The sequence below is a fragment of the Microtus pennsylvanicus genome, chromosome 11 (assembly GCF_037038515.1).
Source record: "Microtus pennsylvanicus isolate mMicPen1 chromosome 11, mMicPen1.hap1, whole genome shotgun sequence".
In the NCBI taxonomy this organism is placed as follows: Eukaryota; Metazoa; Chordata; class Mammalia; order Rodentia; family Cricetidae; genus Microtus; species Microtus pennsylvanicus.
In genome coordinates, this window is record NC_134589.1 from 43,283,553 (window position 1) to 43,305,650 (window position 22,098).

The 22,098-nt window shown below is 47.0% G+C and overlaps 1 protein-coding gene across 5 annotated transcripts in view; it reads right to left on the reverse strand.

Annotated features, from left to right (window-relative positions):
- Positions 1-2,081: 2,081 nt before the first annotated feature.
- The window catches only part of Fam222b (family with sequence similarity 222 member B), a 61,331-nt gene continuing 41,314 nt past the window's right edge, over positions 2,082-22,098 (reverse strand). The window contains exons 2-3 of one of the 5 annotated variants that reach the window (XM_075991504.1): positions 12,767-12,888; positions 2,082-5,703 (exon numbers count right to left, since the gene is read on the reverse strand). In XM_075991504.1, the coding sequence (XP_075847619.1) occupies positions 4,097-5,703; positions 12,767-12,848 (1,689 nt within the window). In that variant the 5' untranslated portion in view covers positions 12,849-12,888 and the 3' untranslated portion in view covers positions 2,082-4,096. The remainder of the gene's footprint in view (positions 5,704-12,766; positions 12,889-22,098) is intronic. The other 4 variants (XM_075991506.1, XM_075991505.1, XM_075991508.1 and 1 more) reach the window with 4 other exon arrangements.

Consider the following 22,098-nt stretch of genomic DNA (forward strand, 5'->3'; position numbering starts at 1 on the left):
CCAGTTGGCTAGGGTTCTGGGAGGCTGGGCTCCACATAAGGAAGGGGTAACTGCTGCTGTTTGCAGCTGGACCTCTGGTGGACAACATGGGAATTGGCACAGAGCATTCTGTGGGCATGCCGCCTGCAGCTGCCCTCTGGTGGTTCAATGGGTGGATGCAGGGACGGCTTCTAAGGCTGGCGTTTCTAGTCACTACCTCAGCAAAGACAAGCGTTCTGCTTAGGCAGGTGTTGTGTCTTTCCCAGTATTCACCATGTGTATACACACATGCAGGCCAAAGGTCCATGTTCAGTGTCTTACTCAGTTACTTGCCATCTCTTTGAGTCAGGATCAAAAGCTCCAGTGCTCTGATTCCACAAGACTAGTTGGCCAATGAGCTCCAAAGATCTTGACTGACCCAGCACTAGGGTGTTACAGGTGTGAGTAGTTGTGTCCAGTTCTTTTACATAGGTGCTGGGAATACAAACTCAAGTTCTTGTGTATTTGTGTAAGTACTTCCACCAAGGAGACCCATCTTTTTGTTTTTTTGTTGAGACCAGGTTTCTCTGTGTAGTCCTAGCTGTCCTGGAACTTCCCTGTAGATGAGACCCATCTGCCTCTGCCTTCCAAGTGCTGGGATTAAAGGCACACACCACTACTGCCTGGCTTTCTGGGGCCTTTCTTGTGCTTGAGAGTCAAGTGAAACAGCTTTTACCGTGAGAATAAATGGGCCTTCATGAGGAGTTAATGAGTCTGCATGTGCCCGACATTAAGAACTTAATGTTAGTCTACTCCAGGAGCAACAAGGGCCTTTGAGCTGGACCAAGCACTTGAGTTTTACCTGTGATCTCATTTGCTTTTTGTACAGTTTGGAATGGTTGCTGCCAACTATATACATTGCACTGGTCAACTAAGAGCAAAAGCAAATTGACTCCTTCAGCTAGTCTTGGGGTAGGGTCTGGGATTCTATGTCCTTCTGCCCCAACCCCCCAAACTACTCAACTACATGTCCGCTGCCTGGATTCATGACCAGGGGCATACAGCTCCAATCTGGGCATGCTTTTGCCGAGTTACTTGGGTTATCTGCCCTTACTGGTAAAATAAATTTTGCAACTACTGGTTTTGGAATCTGATCATGACAGGAGCCAATGAAGAGCCTTACTCTTAGGGCCTAGACAGGAGGATAAGGCTGTTCCACAGAGGGAAGCCAAGAGAGAAGACAGGAGGGCTGGTTAACTCCCTAGGGGGCTAGTATTTTCACTGAGCTAGGGCCCAGTGGTCCCTCATGACACCTTGCTAGACACAGCCTGGAAACTAGAGAGAACCTTGGGCTTTAGCAGAGACACGGCCAAAGTACTGTTCCAGCATTTCAGAAACGTTCTAAGACAACTAACTGCATGACAGAAAGCTGTCGTGGGGTTCAGACCAGGGTCTACACCAGGGCGTGAAGTGGATGCTCTGAGCACCAGCCTGCCTCCATATCTCTGACAGTGGGCAGCCTGGCTTTCTTTGCGGAACATTTGCCCAAAGGCAAACCACGTGAAAGGTACGCTGAAGTCCACGTGTTTTCCCACCTGCTGATTAGCTTTCCCTGATCCCCACACCAAGTCAAACTGTAGGCAAAGCCAAACGGTGAGAACCAAGCAGGTAAGTGCGACCTCCCCATCCCCATAAAAGAATTCTGCCTATGGAGCAATGTGAACGAGAGTGAGGCGCTTCCTTGTTTAGATTACAGCAGAACTCCCTCACACCTCTGTCAGAAGAAATAAATGGGAGGTTTATAATTTGGTGGAAACTGATTGTATGGCAAAACAGATGCCCACCTCTTGGGACCAACGGCCCTTGGAGTGGAAGTACGGCAGGGCTCTTTGGGCCTCCACTGAGGGCTTGACTAAACTGTCCGTATGTACGGGTATAACCTAAGGACGGATTCAGTGTGGGATGATCAACTGGGGAGCGTTTCTGAGGGATGAATAGGATATTGCCACCACCACAGAAACAAACTATTCCCCTTTTACTCAGGGGAACTTCACAGGCTGTCCTCAAGACAAAAACCACCTCAGGCATTCACCACATTAAAATAGGACAAGGTCAAGAGGAGGTTTTCTGTTTTACTGGTTTATAATTAAAAAAGAAAAACGCACCACACCCATAACCACCACAGGTGGGGTGAGCGGTGGGGAACAAGTGCTACAGTGTGAGCGGAAAGGGGACCCGGGTACTCCCTTCGGGTGGCACGGAGTGGAGGTGAGGCCCTAGCCTGGACCCTTATTGCTGGCTGGGGGGTGGAGAGGGGATAATCAGGTCGAACTAGGAAACACCTTACATCAAAGCTGGGGCAGTAGTTCAGAGGGAAAGGGAACCACAATGTGTTTTCCATGCAGACAGGAGGTGGGAGTGAGGTGTGAAAGCCCCCAAGTTAGTGTCCGGTCAGTTTCCTATGGTGGCAGCGCACTCGGGAGAATCTGGTGAGGGGGGGTTACAAGAATATCAGAGCGGAGGTTATGCACGACATCACAGGAGATATTGGAGCTCTTTAAATATGACACAGAAAACCTGCTGATGGAGGGGCCCTGGGTGAGGAGGCTGCACCAGAGGTTTGGGGGCTTGGGGACAGGGCAATAATACCAGTGTTCACAGACGGCAGGGAAACAATAAATTAGGACTTCATGTTGCTATCATTTGGCATAACACACTCAGGCATTGTTTTTTCCTTTTTTTTTTCTTTTTCCTTCTTTTAAATATAAGGCAACTTGCCAACACATAATTTAAAAGCTGAGCTTCAGTCACATCGCTTCAGATCACTACAGAATTTCTGGCTAAGGAACAGTGAGAATGAACCCAAGGCCTTCAGCTCACATTCCCCAAAGACAAGAGGAAAGGCAAGGGCTTGTTGTTGTTATTTTTAAAGCCCACTGTGCAACAGAAGACAGGTGCAAAACTTTACAACAAAACAACCTAAAGTTACAGAGAAGTGGTGAATTTCTAGACAGCTAATTGTCACTTGGGAATGAGACACACTGGTCCTGGAACAGGTGGGAGCTGCTCTAAGAACGGGCAAGGGGCAAGAGGGGCTGTTTCCAATGTAAGCCCCTCTGCAGTGCTCAGAACCATGCTCATTTGGTAGAGGAAGAATTCAAAGAGCTTAAGGCTTTGTGTTTTTCTTTTTGTTCTTCATTAAACTGAAGGGCTGCAAAATTTAAGAGTGGGTGTACCTGTGGGCCACGCATACAAAATGCTCCTCAAACCACATTCATACAGAAACATGACATTTAAAACTTACAGTGTGGACCATAATTCTTAGCCAGTGTAGAGAACCAAATGCAGTTTAACTTCTTTTTTAAATATTTTTTTTTTTTTGGTGATTTTAATTCCAAACTCTAATGTGATCATCCTTTACCTGTATCTAATTCTTCAAGTAAGGTAGTTTTTGTTTTGCTTTTTTTTTCCCTTAAGGGGGAAGGGAGGCAGGGATGAGGACAGCAGTTGAGTTTGGAGAGAGGCAACAGCAACAGGTCACAGGTCGTCTTGGGAATGCCAGGTGGCCACTGCATTTCTCTGGAAAGGAAGTCAAAAATTAAGATGCCAACGCCAAGGTTTTCTGAGTCTCAAGGCTTCAGCAAGGCCAAGTACAGTGACTTGGGAGCAGCGTAAATGCAGAACCAAGCCTCGAGCAGCTGGGGAAGATGGAAGCTGGGTGTATTTTCATTTGACATCTTTACGGGAGTAAAGAATTAGATTCTAGAGCACTCAGAAAGTCTGGCTTCTTAGTCCTAGACAGAGAAGCCTAACTTAAGGCTCTAGGCCACTTTCCTCAGCCATACCTCAATCTCAGCCAAAGATGGCAAGAGCAACAAGTGGTCCAGGTGGAGACTGCCTGACAAGCAGGTGCCGAGACAGAGTTAGCTTCTAACAGAAAACCAGGAGTAGGAGCTCGTGGGAGGAGAAAGGACCTTCTTCTGCCCCCAAATGGACCCTGCCAAGTTCCCTTCCTTAGATATCTAAGGATGATCACACTGGAGCAGTGAAACTTTGAAACTATCCAGTTACTTCAAAGTAAGACTAAGCCTAGAAGGGTGATGTATGGCGTGCTGCCTGAGGAGGGCATCACGGCTCCCTATCTATACCCTGGGTGCTGAATATGAAGACTTCGACTATCTGTGGGATCGGGGGCTCGGGTGCCAGGGGCTCGGTGGGCCTTGCTCAACATGGCCAGGCTCTGTTCTCGGAAGCAGGCCTGCTGGAAATCCCCACTCAGGTAATCCACCGTTTGCATCAAGCTGTTCTGGCTTGCCACTGGCCCACCCCCAGTTCCCGCTCGGTAGTGGGCCCCAGGAGCTGCTGCACAGTCGAGGGGTGCACCTGTGGGCTGCCCAGCATGGAACGGCATAGCGAGGTCCTGAGACCCCGAGCTGTCGCTATTGGGAGTTGGTAGGATGTTGTTCCACAGGGGTTGGAAGTAGTGACCATTGGGATAGGCCAGTGGGGCCGGTAGGCCGTTGACAGGTGGGGATGGGGTCGGCTTCTCCAGGGAAGGCTTCAGATGGAAGGACTGCGCCAGGCAGAGTTCCTGCGGGTAGGCAGGGGCCTTGCCCACAAAACCGGGCCCTGCCAACTCGCGTCCTGCTGTATGTTTGCCTGTCAGGCCAGGGGCTGGTGTCCCACCAGCCTCGCTGCACATTTGCTGTAGGTGGGCCAGCTGGTGCTGGTTCCAGGTAACTGGCTTGAGGTCGCTAGCGTAGCCAGTAGGGGCTCGAGAGATGCCTGTGGGCAGGTTGACAGGACCTGCAGCAGGCAGCGCGGCTGTGGCCGCGTGGGTGTGCTCCATGGGATTGACCACACATGAAGGCATTGGTGTGGGGACGCTGTGGGTCGACACCCGGGTGCTTGCATTGATGAGCAGACTGCGACTAATGGGGCTGGGGTTGGCGATCTGGCCCTCACACACTGAGGTAGTGCTGATGCCTGCCCTCGTCTGGCAAAACTGGTTGATCTGGTGCACGATGCTGCTCAGGTCCGGGGGCTGGCTGTGTTGCAGGGTGGCCGCCATTGAAAGGGGGATAGTTGAGGTAGACACGGTCACATTTGGGGGGGCATCTGAGTCTGGCATCTTCCGGCCTCCATGCAGCAAGGGATTAGGGGGATGCTGGAGACCCTGGTGAGTCAGGGCCTGCGGGTGGACCAAGCCCTGGGTTTGGGCTATTGGCTGAGGGTGGCCCAGGCCCTGAGGCTGCTGGAGGCTCTGAGGGTGAGACAGTGCCTGTGGTGGTGGTATACCCTGAGGGTGTTGCAGTGTCTGGGGAGGGGCATGGGCCAGGGTCTGTGCATGCTGCAGGGCCTGCTGGCGGGCCAGAGCCTGGGCCTGGGGGTGGGCTAAAGTGCTGGGTGCCACAGTAGCATAGGGTGCCACTGGGGGGTTCATGATGGCCTCAGGGAGGAACCGGGCTCGGGTGCCGTCAAAGTCCTTGAGTATGCTTTTGGCTGGCACTTTGACAATGGCAAGCAGGCCTGCCTTGGTGGCAGCCTGAGTCGGGTAGGGGCTGTAGCGCTGGGCTGATGTGTCGAGGCCGTTCACAGTACGACGAACGTGTTTCCGCTGAGGAACCTTCACACTGTTGGGGAAGATTTTTATAGTCAGTGGGTTGTTTGCGACCTTCTTAGCATACGCGTCCAATTCGGCTGGGGTAGGATAGTGAGCAGTTCTCATTTTCTGTGTAGTGTCCCCTAGAGAGAGGGAGAGAGAGAGAGAAAGAGAGAGAGGGAAGGAGAGCAGAGAGGAGGGGCTCATCAGTCCAAGCCAACCAGCCTTTCTAGAGCCTGCTGAAGCCGTATGTAGCCTTCACTCGAGGTCAGTCACAGTCCCCAGAGTCTCGGCATAGCTGAAACTCACTGGGTGTGTACAGTAACCAGGCACTAGGGGACAGGCTGTCTAAATGACAGGAGGCAGGTGTACTGTGAGCCTGTTTTATGGGTCTCTAAAGATCAGGGTGGCAAAGCAACTTTCCAGGACTCCAGCTTGGAGACCCAGAGCCCATTCAGCCAGTTCTCACAGACATCACCAGAGCTCTTCAGCACGCGGGGCTCCGTCCCTACCCGCCATCATGGCGCTGCCTGTCAGCGCCCTCCTCAGTGAGTCGTGACACTGGTAAAGGTCCTTCAGTCTGCAGTGGCCAGCGGAGCAGCTGGGGTGCCATGCCCATGGGTGGGCAGGCCCATCTGGCACAGAGAACAAGACACTTTTTCAGGAGAAGACGAGGAAGCTGCCAGTGTCTCCCACTCACAAGCTCACTTTTGTTTACAGTGTATTTGGTGCCCGACTGGTTGGAGATCAAAAGGCTGTATTTATTTGCCTGTGTGGAGGGAGGGGTGACAGCAAGTGACAGCAGCAGGGAGGGGCTGAGAATAAAGGACTCAGACCGTCTCTACTTCTATGGGACCCAGTCTGTCACTGTCCAAAAGGAAAGAGGAGACTGCAGGAACATCCACTCACTGTGCCTCATTAATGGTAGCACTCTCCTTGTTCTCATATCCGGGGCTTCCCATCGAGGGGCTCCAGCGGATGCTGGGTTTCCAATCCAGAAAGAAAAATTTCCCACGACAAGAGCTCTTTAAGTATGCCAGACTCCCTCCCTACAAGGGATCATTGCTGTTTTCTTCTCTAAGAGAAGGGGTCTACCCTAAGCATACACAAAAAGTACATCATTAACACTTGCTGAATGAGTAAGTATACACACTGCCCGAAGCAGAAGGAAAATGGCTTGGCACAGAGCCTGGGCTCAGCTGGCTGACTCTCCCCTGCTTCCTCCCTTGGCAGAAAGCAGCCAGGAAAGACCAAGGACAAATCTATTAAGTGCCCAGCTGGTAGCTTTGGTTGGCCTTGGCCCAAAGACTCCATTCAAAGTCACGTCGCTGGGCATCAAATGGAGCAGAAGCAGACTCAGAGGAGCATGTTGGAAGAACTGGGTAGAAACTGCTCTTCTCTGAAGCAGGGAAAGAAAAAGTTCAAGTATAGGAGAAATGAATATGTGGTCTCATGCTCGCAACAGCAGCGCAGGGATGGAGATGCAGCCAGTCCCACCTGTGTCTCCATCTTACCAGCCTCTACTGCTGTCAGTGCACCAACACTAATGCCCTAGAACGCTTAGCAAAAACACTAGTGTCCCGGAACACTGCAGACAACACAGCTTCAGAAGCACTCAATCATACACCTGGCTATTGTTGAAGTTAGCAGCAGCAGCACAGGGGCACGGCTACATTAGCCCTGGCAGTGCCCTGAAGAACCCCCTTGTCCTGAAGGATCTTTACTAAGGACTCCTGGGCTTCACCAGAGGAGAATTTCAGGAATAGTGAGTATGAAGCAGAGTTAGCAGGTTCATGAAAAGATTACAATATAGATTTTAAGCATAAGGGTTGGGGAGGAGGAAGGCATCCAGGAAAGATAAAAAATAGCTGAGCATAAGAATGGACAAGTCACCCCAATGTATATTTATGATGGTAAGTCACATCATTTATAGAGTGTAATTTACTACAAGATTTAAAGGTTGGAGAACTCTGCCAGGCATGGTGGCACATGCCTTTAATCCAAGCACTCAGGAGGCAGAGGTAGGCAGATCTGAGTTCGAGGCCAGCCTGGTGTAGAATGAGTTCCAGGTCAGCTAGGGCTACAGAGAAAACCTGACTTGGAAACCGCCCCAACACCATTCCTAAAAGAAAACAGAAGAAAAAAAAAAGGGTCCCAGGTTCAAGCTGGCTGAGCTATGGTGGTTCGCACACACAGAGTGTGTGCAATTACCAGTTGGAGACAGAAGCAGAAGTTTGGCCTTGAGTTCCAAGCCAGCCTGGGCTGCAGAGTGAGATCCTGAGTTAAAAATAAAAAACGCACAAACAAACAAAAAAACCTTCCCGGCAAGCCTGAGTATTCACCAGGCTGCTACAGACAGTAGCATTTTGCTGCTGACCCCAGCACAGTGCCTCCCTAGACAGGCGGCACAGCTGGGGAGTGTCAGGACAGTATCACCAAACAACAGCTAAGACCTCCCTGAGCAACAGGAGCCAAAAGTGCTGGGCTTTATTTAGTTCAGACAGAACATGTAGACCTGTTTCTCCACCTCTACTTGAGATCCGCGCAGAGGACCTGGTATGAGAAGTGGTTTGTGGAAGTTCTCTGCTCAAGGTGAGCATCACTCCTCAGGGTTTTTTCCTAGCGTGGCATTCTTCTGATGCTGACTGTGAGGAAAGGTCGAGAGGGAGGGTGCAGACGGGGAACTCCTGCTGGGGAAGATCCCTGAGTGACTAGCACACTGAACAAGAGTGCCCTTACTCCAGAATAACCACCATTCGCGCCATACTAGATAGAAGTAAGCATTAAGATTAGTCCTTAAAAAAATAAAAAAGCCCAACACAGACCTTTTCCTCTTTTTCTGGGTCTCTGATACCTCATGCTGACCTTGAAAGCCTTACCCTTCTGCCTCTACTTCTTTTTTGTTTTGTTTTGCTTTTCGAGACAGGGTTTCTCTGTGGTTTTGGAGCCTGTCCTGGAACTAGCTCTTGTAGACCAGGCTGGTCTCAAACTCAGAGATCCGCCTGCCTCTGCCTCCCAAGTGCCCAGCCTGCCTCTACTTCTGATGCCACCACCATCACACCACATTACACTGCTCTTTTGAACCAAGGTCCCACAATGCAGACCGGGCTGTTCCTGACTTCTGATTCCTTTGCCATGGCCTCTCAAATGCTTAGATTTAGAGGCATGGTTTCCTATTTGGTTTTTGGAGATAAGATCTCACTATGTAGTTTTGCTTGGGCTTGAATCCTTGACCTAAATACGGGGTGTGAGCATGTTCTTATGGTGCCCCTCCCATGTATACAGGCTCACCGGCACCTTACTTCCAGAACAACTTCCACTAACCACAGATAATACATCTTCAGTTTTATCTAAACAGAAAAAGCTGTCTTAAATAGCTGGTACAGTTATAATACAAACACAGGGCAGCATAGAGAACTGGCGATCCGTGGCTAGAACAACAGTTTCCACCTAACGTCAAACTACGGCTCTACCATCTAACAACTGAAGACTCAGTGTGGTCCTCATTTGTCAATAGAAATGAAACCTACTTTACTATGTTACAAAATTACTAATATTAAGAGACTCAAGCAGGAAAAATATGGTGTGAACATGAATCCTAGCTGTTTATAGTTATTCAAGAAAAGCAGGTTAGGCAAGAGTCTGCACAGTCAGAACAAAGGAACGGATCAAGGAAGCAGCAAATGTAGGATCCCCGAACTTCAAGCTGAGTTAAATGTCAGAAAGCAGTTGCCTAATCTAAGGCAGGGAGGGAGTGTGTATGTGTGGTTTGTAAATCCAGTTTCCTCCAGGCAGCTCCTTGGTTTTCCTTTTGTTTTGAGGTGTGGCAGAAATGTGGAATCCACAGGTAGAAGGCCTGAGAGTCTGACAGGAGCAAGTGCTGGCCCAGCAATGGATAGTCATGTGACGTGCAATGGATAGTCATGTGACATGCAATGGATAGTCATGTGACATGCAAGCGCCATGTGAAAGACAGCAAGGAGCAGGATCCGCTGACTCACACTGTACTCTGAACTCTAGCAGCTGATGAATGGCAGGTCATCCTGGGTTAGAGGAACGCCCTGTCTCTGAAAACTAACAAAAAGAGCAAGAAGAGTCTCCCATGTAGAATTACTGAATAGGACAGAGAGGCCCAGCAGGTAAAGTTCTTACTCTTTGTGCAAGTCTGGCAACCTAATTTAGATTCTAGGAACTCAGGGTGAAAGGAAAGATCAACTCCTGAAATTATCCTTGAACTTCACAAATGTACCACAAAAACATGCATGGATCTCCACACATACCCATACAAGCACACATACACTTCATACAGAAACACAAGTAGCAGCTGGGTTGTGGTGGCGCACGCCTTTAATCCCAGGACTCAGGAGGCAGAGATAAGCGGATCTTCATGAGTTTGAGGCCAGCCTGGTCTACAAAGTATTGAGTTCCAGGACAGGTTACAAAGCTGCAGAGAAATCTTGTCTCGGAAACAAAACAAAACAAAACAAAAAAACCCCAAAAAACTAAAACAAAGCAAAACAGTACAACACAAAACAAAACAAACAAAAACTTCACAAGGTAAAATAAAAATTTAAAAATATATATATGTGGGGACTGAAGAGATGGCTTAAAAGCACTGGTTGCTCTTCCAGAGGACTGAGTTTGGTTCCTAGCACCAATATAGCTACTTACAACATGCGCATGCACCCCCACACCCACACCCTGTAGTCTTCTTATTTGGGAGGCTAGGAAAGAAGGATCACTGCCCAGGAGTTTGAGACCATCCTGGGCAACATGATGAAGATCAAACTCAACAAAACAAACATATATAAAAAGTGTAATAGAGCACCTAACTCACAGTAATGCTTTTCCACTAGGGGGCATGCTGATATCTGAAGAAATAAAGTCATTTCAGTATTTGTTCCAGGCCCTCCCAAGGCTCCGCATGCAGAAGGTAAACTAAAAAATGATATGTTAGGTGCTAGAAAGATGGCTCAGTAGTTAAGGGCACCAGTTGCTCTTCCAGAGGATCCAGGTTCGGTTCCCAGCACCCACCTGGCAGCTGGCAACCAACCATCTGCTACCCTAATTCCTGGGGATCTGATGCCCCCTTCTGGCCTCTGTGATCATCAGGAATGCAAGCGGTACATAATAGACATATGGGACAAAATACCCATAGACACCCAAATTTTAAAAAAGCTAGCATGCTAGCTAGGTATGGTAATGTACACGTGTGATCCCAACACTTGGGGAGGCAGATGCAGGAGAATCGGGAGTCAAGATCATTTGTGGCTACGAAGTTGAAGGATCGCTTGGGATGCTTAAGTAAGACTCTGATTAAAGCTGGGATTGGTGGCACATGCTTTCAATCCCAGCACTTAGGAAGCAGATAAAGGTGGATCTTTGAGTTTGAAGCCAGCCCGCTCTACAAAGCAAGTTCCAGGACAATCAGGGCTACAGAGAAACACTGTCTTGAAAAACAAAACAAACAAATCTGTCTTAAAACGAACAGAAACAGAAAAACAATCTAACAACAAAAAGGACAACGAGAAGACCTTGATTGTTTCGGTCACTGCACCGACTATTGTGATGAGCCACTGCTGTGTCCTGGTGCTGAGCTAGAAAAGTGAGCAGATGGGCTTGAGGTTAAGGAAAAAAGAGAATTCCAAAAATTACAATTTCTGGGAAAAGATGGGTCAGGAGGTCTATCTGTGTGGTTGAGTACTTCCGGAGCATGCCAGGGACAGAGGGTGGGAGAGAGAAACGCTCCTTGAGGAAGCTCGCACAGCAGGACCGACTTCCAGAGTCAGACAAATTCAGAACCAAGGACGTGAGGTCCAAGTAGGTGTTTATTGTTGCTGATTTCTTTTTGGGGGAGAGGGGTTGAGACAGGGTTTCTTTGTAGCCCTGGCTTTCCTGGAACTCGCTCTGCCTGACTCTGCCTACCAAGTACTGAGAATTAAAGGCCTGTACCAACATGCCCGATTTATTTGGTGCTGAGAACAAATACAGGGCTTTGTGCAAGCTAAGTAAGCATCCCACCAAACTGAGCTACACCCTCAGCGCCAACTTAATTTTACTTTTTTTGTTCACTTTTCTGAGACTGGGTGGTCCTCACCAGCCTTGAACTTGAGATCTTCATGCCCCAGTCTTCCGAGTGGCTGACTTCACACCATGAAGACTGTTTTTAACCGCTGGTTACAAACTCACAGTAACTGACTGCTCCACGCCCGCCTGGTGCAGCTTCCGTGTGCTTCTGTAGGAAATGTGACTGAGACAAACTACACTAGGCATGCTGTCTATGGCTGCTTCTGATCTACAATGGAAGAGCTAAGTAGATGACACACAAAGTTCAAAATATTGGCTTCTGACAATTACAGAAGAAGTTTTGCTAATGGCTGCCATGAAGAACTTGGGTAAACTGCACAGCATTAAAGAAAGCCCCCTTGCCTCACCAGCTGCCCTGTTTCGCTCTAAAAAGGTTTATTCCAAATTCAGGGCTGTTTTTACTTAAACACTATACACGTAAGAGAAAGTCAGAAATTAAGACTATTGCCCTCGCCTATCATGTAGTGCAGGGACAGAAGTAGGAAGCTGGGGGAAAGTGTGAATTACAAAGCTCTGAAATAATGCAGTTAAGACAGGAATCTAACAGTTCTCAGAGGTCCAATCAGGCGGGACATAGACTAGTAGACAAACACACCCACAGAAACCAAGGAAGTCAGCTCCTGACCCCTGGGGGTAAAGTTTATTTCTATGAGCAAAAGTCATGCTGGCTCATGGGGCAGAGAGCAAAGTCAAAGAGAGCTGTCTGTTTCCATGGCAGACCATATTCAGAGATCAAGAAATCACCAACAGTGTACACAGTCACTTTAGATACAAAAGTGAGCTGGACAATGAGTTTTCAGTCAGCTGCTCTCAGGGTTCAAAGGGAACATTTCTTTGAAGGGTCCTATGATACACATCCACTGAAGCGCCTTGTGGCTTTGCTGTGAGCAGAAGGCTGCCAGTAACAAGTTCATACACACTGGGAACTGTAGGATCTGAAAGTATCTCGCACTGCTGACAGACAGGGCCTTTGTGCCTGCTGTCCTGCAATGTCAGCTCATGAATATCTTGGAAGTAGCAAAAGTCATGGTCAGTGCATCACAGACGTGATGCTGGGACAGCCCTCATGTAGGACAAAACAGAAGCGCACACCCTTCCGTGGGAATCCAGCCTACTTACATTTCTGAAGTCCAGTGTTCATCTGCGTGTGAGAAAGAAGCTGAAAGGGCAGATCACCTGGCCCGGGTAGACAGGCTAGCATGGCAGACCAGCATCAACACAACATGGGGCAGTGGCTCACACTGTAATGAACAACAAAGAGTAAGGTCATGGGACGTAGGGCAACTTCTTCAAGGAAGGTACAAGGACATCTGATATGGTAGGCAGAGTGCCAAGTGTGGACAGATGAGCAACTTAATTAACAGCATGCTGGTTAAAAACTTACCTAGAACTCTGTAGCAGCGGTTCACTCTCAACCATTAACACAGCAAAAGTGATACTGCACTTGGTACATGTGTGAGTGAAGGAATAAAACGGGCGAGAGCTAGCAACGTAAACACACGTCTTTGTAACGCTTCCAAATTCTAAGAGCACTGGCTTTGCAGGGTTAGGCCTGTAGTTTTGGGGACCAGGGCAATGCAGTGCTTCTAGAAGTACAGTGAAGGATTTCAAAGACATTTCACACCTGATTTTTTTTTTTTCTTTCTCAAGACAGGGTTTTTCTGTGTAGCCCTGGCTATCCTGGAAATCACTCTGTAGATCAGACTAGCCTTGAACTCAAGAGATCTGCCTGGGGGCTGGAGAGGTGGCTCAGAGGTTAAGGGCACTGACTGCTCTTCCGGAGGTCCTGAGTTCAATTCCCAGCACCCACATGGTGGCTCACAACTGTCTGTAATGAGATCTGATGCCCTCTTCTGGCCTGCAGGCATACATGGAGGCCGAACACTGTGTACAAAATAAATAAATGAATCTTTTTTTTTTTTTTTTTTTGGTTTTTCGAGATAGGGTTTCTCTGTGGCTTTGGAGCCTGTCCTGGAACTAGCTCTGTAGACCAGGCTGGTCTCGAACTCACAGAGATCTGCCTACCTCTGCCTCCCGAGTGCTGGGATTAAAGGCGTGCGCCACCATCGCCCGGCTAATAAATGAATCTTTAAAAAAAAAAAAGAGAGAGATCTGCCTGTCTCTGTCCCCAAAGCATTGGGATTAAAGGTTTGCGCCACCACCCGTCTTGGGATGGATGGGCTTTTAATGTAGCCAAAGTCTGTGATTCCTTGTCCTCCCGATTCAGTATCTGAAAAAACTACACCTACACTGAAGACCCTGCAGATGGACTGACTGACTTCCTCACTGTGGAGGTGGAATGCTGCGGATCCAGGGCTGCAATGATGTTGGATTACCTTCAGTCCGCTAATCAGGAAGCTTTGTTGACTTGTTTGTTTGCCTCCCCTAGCGCGTTTCCATCAATGCATTTACTCATGACTATCTTGGTTATGTGACGATAAAGTTTATGAGACTATTTCTACTTGGAACATAACATTCAGGGCAATCTGAATCCCTGTTTATGTTCACCCATACTGGACTCAAAAAAAAAAAAACAAAACAAAAACCAAGCAGCTGTATTTTCTTTTAACACTCTTTCTGTTCACACTCCTGACTTTGTTGACATTGTAGACTGCTACAAATTATGTTTGTGCTGGTGCTGAACACATGGAGTTTGAGAAGTTTGGAAATCTACTTTTAGTGTGTGTGTGTGTGAGAAGTGTTGGCGCAGGTGGAGGATGGGCTGGTCCAGGCCTCTGTGTGTGTGTGTGTGTGTGTGTGTGTGTACGTGTGTACAGTTAGAGGCTATTAAAATGCCTATATCCAAAAGGAAAAGAAGGCCTGGACACAAATTTTACCTATTTTTAGGAGGTTTTCCTTACTATTGGTAATGTGAGGGCACACACGTGAGAGAACAACCCTGGGCTGCCGTTCTCTTCCACTCCTGACTACTGAGCCCTGGCTCTCAGGTCTGCAAGGCACGAGCTTTCAGTTTCTGTCTGTGTCATTACTATTATTACACTCCGCCCTGGTAGATGTGCTAGTTTTACACTACGTTGAAAAGTATCATTTGTTTCTGTATTTTAATCTCCACGATGAGTGTCCTAAAAACACGAGTAGGCCACCACTGCAAGCAGCTACCCATCCACCTTCCATTACAGAACAGGCCTGAATTCTGATCACCCGGTCGGGAGTGGTCATTGCAACCTGAGCAGAGCTACACAGAGAAAGAGTGACCTTTAAATCACATTCATAATCAAGGCAGAGCTGTCAGACTGGGTGGGATTTTGCTCATAAATATTTGACTTTGTGCCCAGAGCAAGACACTGAGAAGAAACCAGGAGGATGCTACTAACCACTTAATGAACAACTGGTGCCAGTCTTATCAAACACTTCTGAAAACTAGAAGAGGAAATGTTTCAAACTCATTGCATGGGCTAGCACTGCCCTGACACCAGAGCAGGGCAAGAACACTGTAAGGAAACCTCAGGGAGGGCCAGGAAGATGAAAGGCCCAGCAGGTAAAGGCACCTCCTGCTAATCTGGGTTCCAGCTCCAGCTCCCATGTGATGAAGGAGAGAGCTGACACTCTGTGCCATGGAAGCACCCACACCATTCACACAAATGAATGCTTAAAACAAAACAAACCTCCAGGAGACTATCCCTGGTGAACACACACAGAAAAATTCCCTACAAAAATCACCTGCTGCAACCAAGTGGGGTTTATATCAAGGACGGAAAGACGATTCAACATCATAAACCTAGAGATAAGACGAAACCACATTAATCAAATGAAAGACACACTATCCGCTGACAAAACTCAACATCCTTCTATGATGAGACCCTCCCCACAGATGGTGGCACACGAGCCCTGCACTACACAGGCTGACACAGGAGAATCACGACTTTCAGACTAATCCGAACCACAGAATGTGACCTTGTCTCAAGAACAACACAAAACAATTCAGGTATAGTAGAAACACCTCAAATAAAACAAAGGCCACCTATTGAGCTCCTATAATCCCAGCACCACAGAGGTAAAGGCAGGATGATGCTAAATTCCAAGCTAGCCTGTACTACCTACTGATATTTTAATCTGTTTGATAAAAATGAATGTCCCTAAAAAACGTAAATAACCAAGTTACATTGGTTGGAGACAACTAGTCCAGGTTTTACAAATATGTTCATTATATCATATAACAAGCTTGAGTTCTGAAAGCCAGGTGTGTGTGTGTGTGTGTGGCGCTGGAGCACATAAGATTTCTTATGCAATCTAGGAAAATGACCAACTACTGAGATACATCACCAGCCCTTGAAATATATGTTCTACACTAACATAGATACAAAAGAAAACCTTGCAATATTAAAGAAATCTTGGCTTTTAGGGTTCATCTATGTGAGTCGCTTCTCGTCAGAACACTGCCACCAGACCATCCAATAAGCATTTACCCTTATGGTCGTGTGTTATTTAGTTGACTGTGGTTTGGTTGATCAATATTCATAGTGGTTGAGGAACCCTGTTCCAGGTTCTGGTCAACTACACCCAAATGAGGAACACTGCACATTTCTGATTCTTCAAAGTTATAAATGTCCCATCAGTCAACCAAGACACACAGGGAACTCCAAGGGACAGAGTCACCTCTCCTACCACTACGCTGAGAAAAACTGGGATTAACACTATAACTGTATTCCCACAAGTAAATACTCACTCAGTGCTTTGTTTCTCTGATTTAATGAGTCATCTCATTCCTCATCTATAAAATGCCAGGTCCTGAAAATGAAGAGATGTCTCAATTCTGTGAACTCTGAGGCAGTATCTATAGGCACTTCTGCTATTGCCTGGCCCTGAAAACTACTTTAAGACTACAGATGGAGTCAGGCGTGCGTTTATTCCAGAAATTTTGAGGCAGAGGCAGGTGGATCTATCTTTGAGTTTAAGGCCGGCCTGGTCTACATAACAAGTTCCAGGATAGCCAGGGCTACAAAGAGCGATCCTGTCTTGAAAAACAAAACAAAAAACCAAGGGGGAGGGGTGAAGACTGCACACAGTTAAGAAACATCTCCACTCTTCTGGTATACGCAAAGCTTATTTATGTCTGAATTAAGTCTGTTGGTTTTCCCTCAGAGAAAGTGAAAAGCAGACACTATGATAAACTTCTTCCTTAAGGTAAGACACAGGCTAGATTCTTATTCCACAATGTCCTTCGGAAGGTGTCAAATTATGCGGATGAAATATCACTCAAGATTACAATCATGTAGCACTTGATTTTCAAGGCTCCTAGTCCCCCATGAAAAGCTGCTGGATGACAGAACAATCACCTCTGGGGGAAACTGAGGCTGGTAGCTTGCCTGTATCTTCACATCTAGGAAAGCACTCTAGCACCTAACTTGGTGCACTACTAAAACTCCCAATGGTCGGCACAAATGATAGAGATAGAAGATTTTTACGTTTTAGAATATTTAGTCTTTTTTGTTCCATTTTGTTTTTGAGACAGTCTTACTATCTAGCGCAGGCCAGGCTGGCCTTGAACTCACGGAGATCTGCCTAATTCTGCCTCCGCCCATGCACATTTAAGGCACGTGCCCCCCAGAGTCCTTAATTTGCACCGACTATGGCAAAGTACATCAGATGTCGGGCAGACAAGTTGTTTTATTTGTTTGTTTTCCGAGATAGGGTTTCACTGTGCAGCCCTGTCTGTCCTGGAACTCGCTCTGTAGACCAGGCTCTCCCCAGACTCAGAGATCCACCTGCCTCTGCCTCTGCCTCCCGAGTGCTGGGATTAAAGATATTAAAGCCACCACTGCTCAGCCAGGCAGGCTGTTTCTAAGATTTGTCTTTTTTTGTTTTTAAAATTCTGCATGTGAACGCATAGATATATTCATGTAATACTCATGTAAAGGTGCTACAGAAGGCAGAGGTGTCAGACCTCCCTAGACCTGGAATTAGAGGCAGTTGTGAGCTACTTGACACAGATGCTCTAACCATTGGGCTATCTCTTCAGTCCCCAGACAGCTTTCAAGGAAGCCTGGTGTGGCGCATGCCTATAATTCCTGCACTACAAAGTCAAGGCAGGAGTACTGTTGCAAATTCAAGGCCAGCTTGGCTTATACATCAAGTTGCTACCTTTAAGAAGGAAAAACGTTCCTCAGTTCAGCTACAGTCTATGTAATTTTACAGACTGCAGTCTTACCTGAATTAAAAAGGGCTTTTTTTTTTTTTTTTTTTTTTTTTTTTTTTTTTTTGGTTTTTCGAGACAGGGTTTCTCTGTGGTTTTGGAGCCTGTCCTGGAACTAGCTCTTGTAGACCAGGCTGGTCTCGAACTCACAGAGATCCGCCTGCCTCTGCCTCCCGAGTGCTGGGATTAAAGGCGTGAGCCACCACCGCCCGGCTTAAAAAGGGCTTTTACGAGACCCACATTGGAGCACCGGACAGAAATCTCATGGTCCAAATCAGGAGCAGAAGGAGAGAGAGCACGAGCAAGGAACTCGGGACCGTGAGGGGTGCACCCACACACCGAGAGAATGGGGATGTTCTATCGGGAACTCACCAAGGCCAGCTGGCCTGGGTCTGAAAAAGCCTGGGATAAAACCAGACTGGCTGAACATAGCGGACAATGAGGACTACTGAGAACTCAAGAACAATGGCAATGGGTTTTTGATCCCACTGCACGTACTGGCTTTGTGGGAGCCTAGGCAGTTTGGATGCTCACCTTACTAGACATGGATGGAGGTGGGTGGTCCTTGGACTTCCCACAGGGCAGGGAACCCTGATTGCTCTTTGGGCTGACGAGGGAGGGGGACTTGATCGGGGGAGGGGGAGGGAAATTGGAGGCGGTGGCGGGAAAGAGACAGAAATCTTTAATAAATAAATAAATAAATTTTTTTTTTTAAAAAAGGGCTTTTACAACCTTAGCAATGGCAGGCTCTGGCAAAGCAGTATTTGGAGGTCAGCAATGTAAGCTGCACATTTATAGCCTTTTCCTCTTCCTCACAATGGCACACAAGCACAAAAGGCCAGAATTCCACAGGTAACTCCCTTACCACGGTCACTTCACCAGAAAGAACAGTGTCTAATCCAGTCTAGATGTGACTTCCAAGTATGAAGGGTGACAGAAAGGTCACTCAGAAAGCTTGTTCTATTCTAAGTGCACAACTCACAAGGTGTTACTTGGAAACAGGCTAGACGCCATTTTGAGGTTGTGGAGCTTAGCCATGTTCTAGGTCCACACACCCATCATCACACCTGATGATGCTCTGGTGCACAGGCATATTCCTCATCTGTGCTGGAAGTGTCTCATCAAAGCCGGCGGTGGTGGGGACACCTTTAATCCCAGTACTCAGGAGGCAGAAGCGGGTTGTAGTCACCTAGTTCAAGGCCAGCCTGGTCTACAGAGTGAGTTCCAGGACAGCCAGGGCTGTGAAACCCTGCCTTGAAAAATAAAAAGCCAGGCAGTGGTGGCGCATGCCTTTAATTCCAGCACGTGGGAGGCAGAGACAGGAGACAGGGAGGAGAGTTTGAGGCCAGCCTGGGATACAGAGTGAGTTCCAGGACAGGCACCAAAGCTACACAGAGAAGCCCTGTCTCAAAAAAAAAAAAAACAAAACAACAACAACAACAAAAAAAAAACAGGGAGCTGGACAGATAGCTCAGAGGTTAAGAGCACTGGCTGATCTTCCAGAGGTCCTGAGTTCAATTCCTAGCAACCACATGGTGGCTCACAACCATCTGTACTGAGATCTGGTGCCCTCCTCTGGCGTGCGGGCATACATAGATGTCCTGTATGTTGTATACATAAATAAATCTTAAAAAACAAAAAGAAACAAGAAAAAAAGTTAGAAAAGAAGTGTTTCATAAACTATACCTGTGGGTTTATAAACATTTCGAGGGGCATTTGTAACTTTTATAAACTTTTATTTTTGCTATATTTAGTAAGTAACACTGATTCTCACTGCACATAAAAAGGCTGTTTATCAAAACTGCAGAGTTGACTTAAACAAAATAGAACAGATGCTGAAGATTTATGAATAGTTCAAAAAGAAAGGATCTACAGGAACAGAGTGTGTGCCAGAGGGTACGGGTACGACTCCTACCAAAGACACTGGTGGAGAGAGATGAACAACTACTAAACATACAGTAGTACAACCATCAAGTAATTAAAAACAAACCCAAAACAAACCCTAAACTTTGGGAAATGACATGCTCCTGTGGACCTAGGTCAGGTTCAAGGCTAGCTCCAGCTACATGCTGAGTTAGAGGTTAACCTGTACTACGTGAGCCTCTGTCAAAAAGACAGGAGAGGGGCTGGAGAGATGGCTCAGTGGTTAAGAGCACACTGGCTGCTCTTCCAAAGGTCCTGAGTTCAATTCCCAGCAACCACATGGTGGCTCACAACCATCTATAAGGAGATCTGGCGCCCTCCTCTGGCATGCGGGCATACATGGAATGTTGTATACATAATAACTAAATAAATCTAAAAAAAAGAAAAAAAAGATGGGAGAGAATGGAGAAGGCAGAAGAGGGAGGGGTTTGCTGGTTGGTTTCTGTCAACTTGACACAAACCTACATGTATCTGGGAAGAGGGAATCTTAACTGAGAAAAACATCTCTAGAAGATTGGCCTGTAGGCAAGTCTATGGGGCCATTTTCTTGAGCAAACTCCAGGACAGCAAGGGCTACACAGAGAAACTCTGTGTGTGGGGGGTGGGGTGGAAAAGGGACCATTATAAAATGAGTTGGCTGGGTGCTTGTCTAGCATGCAGGAGACCCAGCACCAAACACTCAGCATGGTGTTTCACAACTCTAATACCGGCACTTGAGAAGTGAAGACTAGAGGATCAGAAGTACAAGGTCATTCTCAGCGGCACACCAGGTGGGAAGCCAGGCTGCGTTACAGGAGACTGTTGGTAAATAGTAATATACCTTCAGAGCCGAGGAAGCATAGCTTTAGCATCCTACTGATTTTAAAAATAATCAAAAAGTTTTCCTTTGTACTCGGGACAGAACTTAAAATACAACCAGAGACCAGCCTGTTCTTGCAAATTACTATAATCTTATAATTAGCACATACTGCTAAGAATGACATTTAGTTCTATCTTGGTCTAGTCTCCTATGATAAGCAGAAGTGAACTCAAGGGTATGGTCTCAGAATGTAAAAAACATTAAGGCTTGTTTCTAATAGATTCTTTTAAAATATGACTCTACACAGCTCTTCAAAAGAAGGACAGTATGTTTGAATTGTGAGATAGATTTCTATAACATTCTGACCTCTTGTATAAAAGAGGTCTGGACAAAGAAATAACTGTAGTGCGGAGAAGGAATGAACTGTGTCATGGTGGTCATTAAAATCCATCAAGTTCATACTTCAGCCTTGGGATAACTGACTCAAAGTAATTATCACTGCTATCTGCAATAAGAGTTAATTGGACATAATTGAACTAACGCCCTAATCGGAGGGAAGCTGCAATTGGCAAAAAGCCCATTTTTCCTGCTCCTTCTATCTGACAGCAAATGAAACTACTAATGCTAATTGTGGACAAACACGAAATTGCTCTCATGGTTCCCACTCTGCAAATTACTCAGCAATTCCAGCTAATGCCCAGCATGTTGGGCTGGAAGAAAAATCCTCAACCAGTGCTGCTTCTGAGAAAGACGAATTTAACAATAGCCAACCACATTAAGCTAAAGTTTGCTAAGAACTGTTAAATTCCCCCTGAACGACCTAAGTAAAGCAAGCATTGTGGGCTTACCCCCAAGCTCTAAAGTTGTGTGCTGTATGCACTCAATGCCACCAGCATGTTCTAGTGAATTATGCAAGGACGCTGGAGAGACGGCTCAGTTAGAAAGGCTACTGCCCTTGCAGAGGACCCACATGGCAGCTCACAACTCCTGTAACTCCAGTTCCAGGGGACCTGACAGCCTCTGTCTCCTTGGGCTCCTGCATGCACACTGTGTACATAAACATAGCTTAAACATTAAAAACAGAACTCAAAATAAATTCTTTCCTGTTTTTATCACATTTTATTTGTGAGTGCACATGTGCCATGGTATGCATGCAGCAAATGAAAAGGCAACTTGGGTTTTCTCCTTCTACCACAGGGACCAGGATCAAACTGAGGACACCCGGCTTACTGGCAAGAGCCTTATCCCTAACCTCACGATAACCCCATCACCTCATTTTTAGAAAGGCAAATACCATTAATGATCGGTTTCGAATTTTAGATATGACAGATTTCTGTGGCCTGACTCACCTCTACTCTGCTAAAACACTGTGTGATTTCCTCTAGAATGTAGTGTCAGACTTGTGGTTACTCCTCCTTTCTGTGTTAATAAATTTATTCTTTGTCTACAGATGTTTTGCCTGCATGCATGTCTGTGGACCACATAGTACCTGGTGCCTCTGAAAGTCAGAAGAGGGCACCGAGTCCCCTGGCACTGGAGTTAGAGAGTCGTGAGCTATGTGGGTGCTGGGAACTG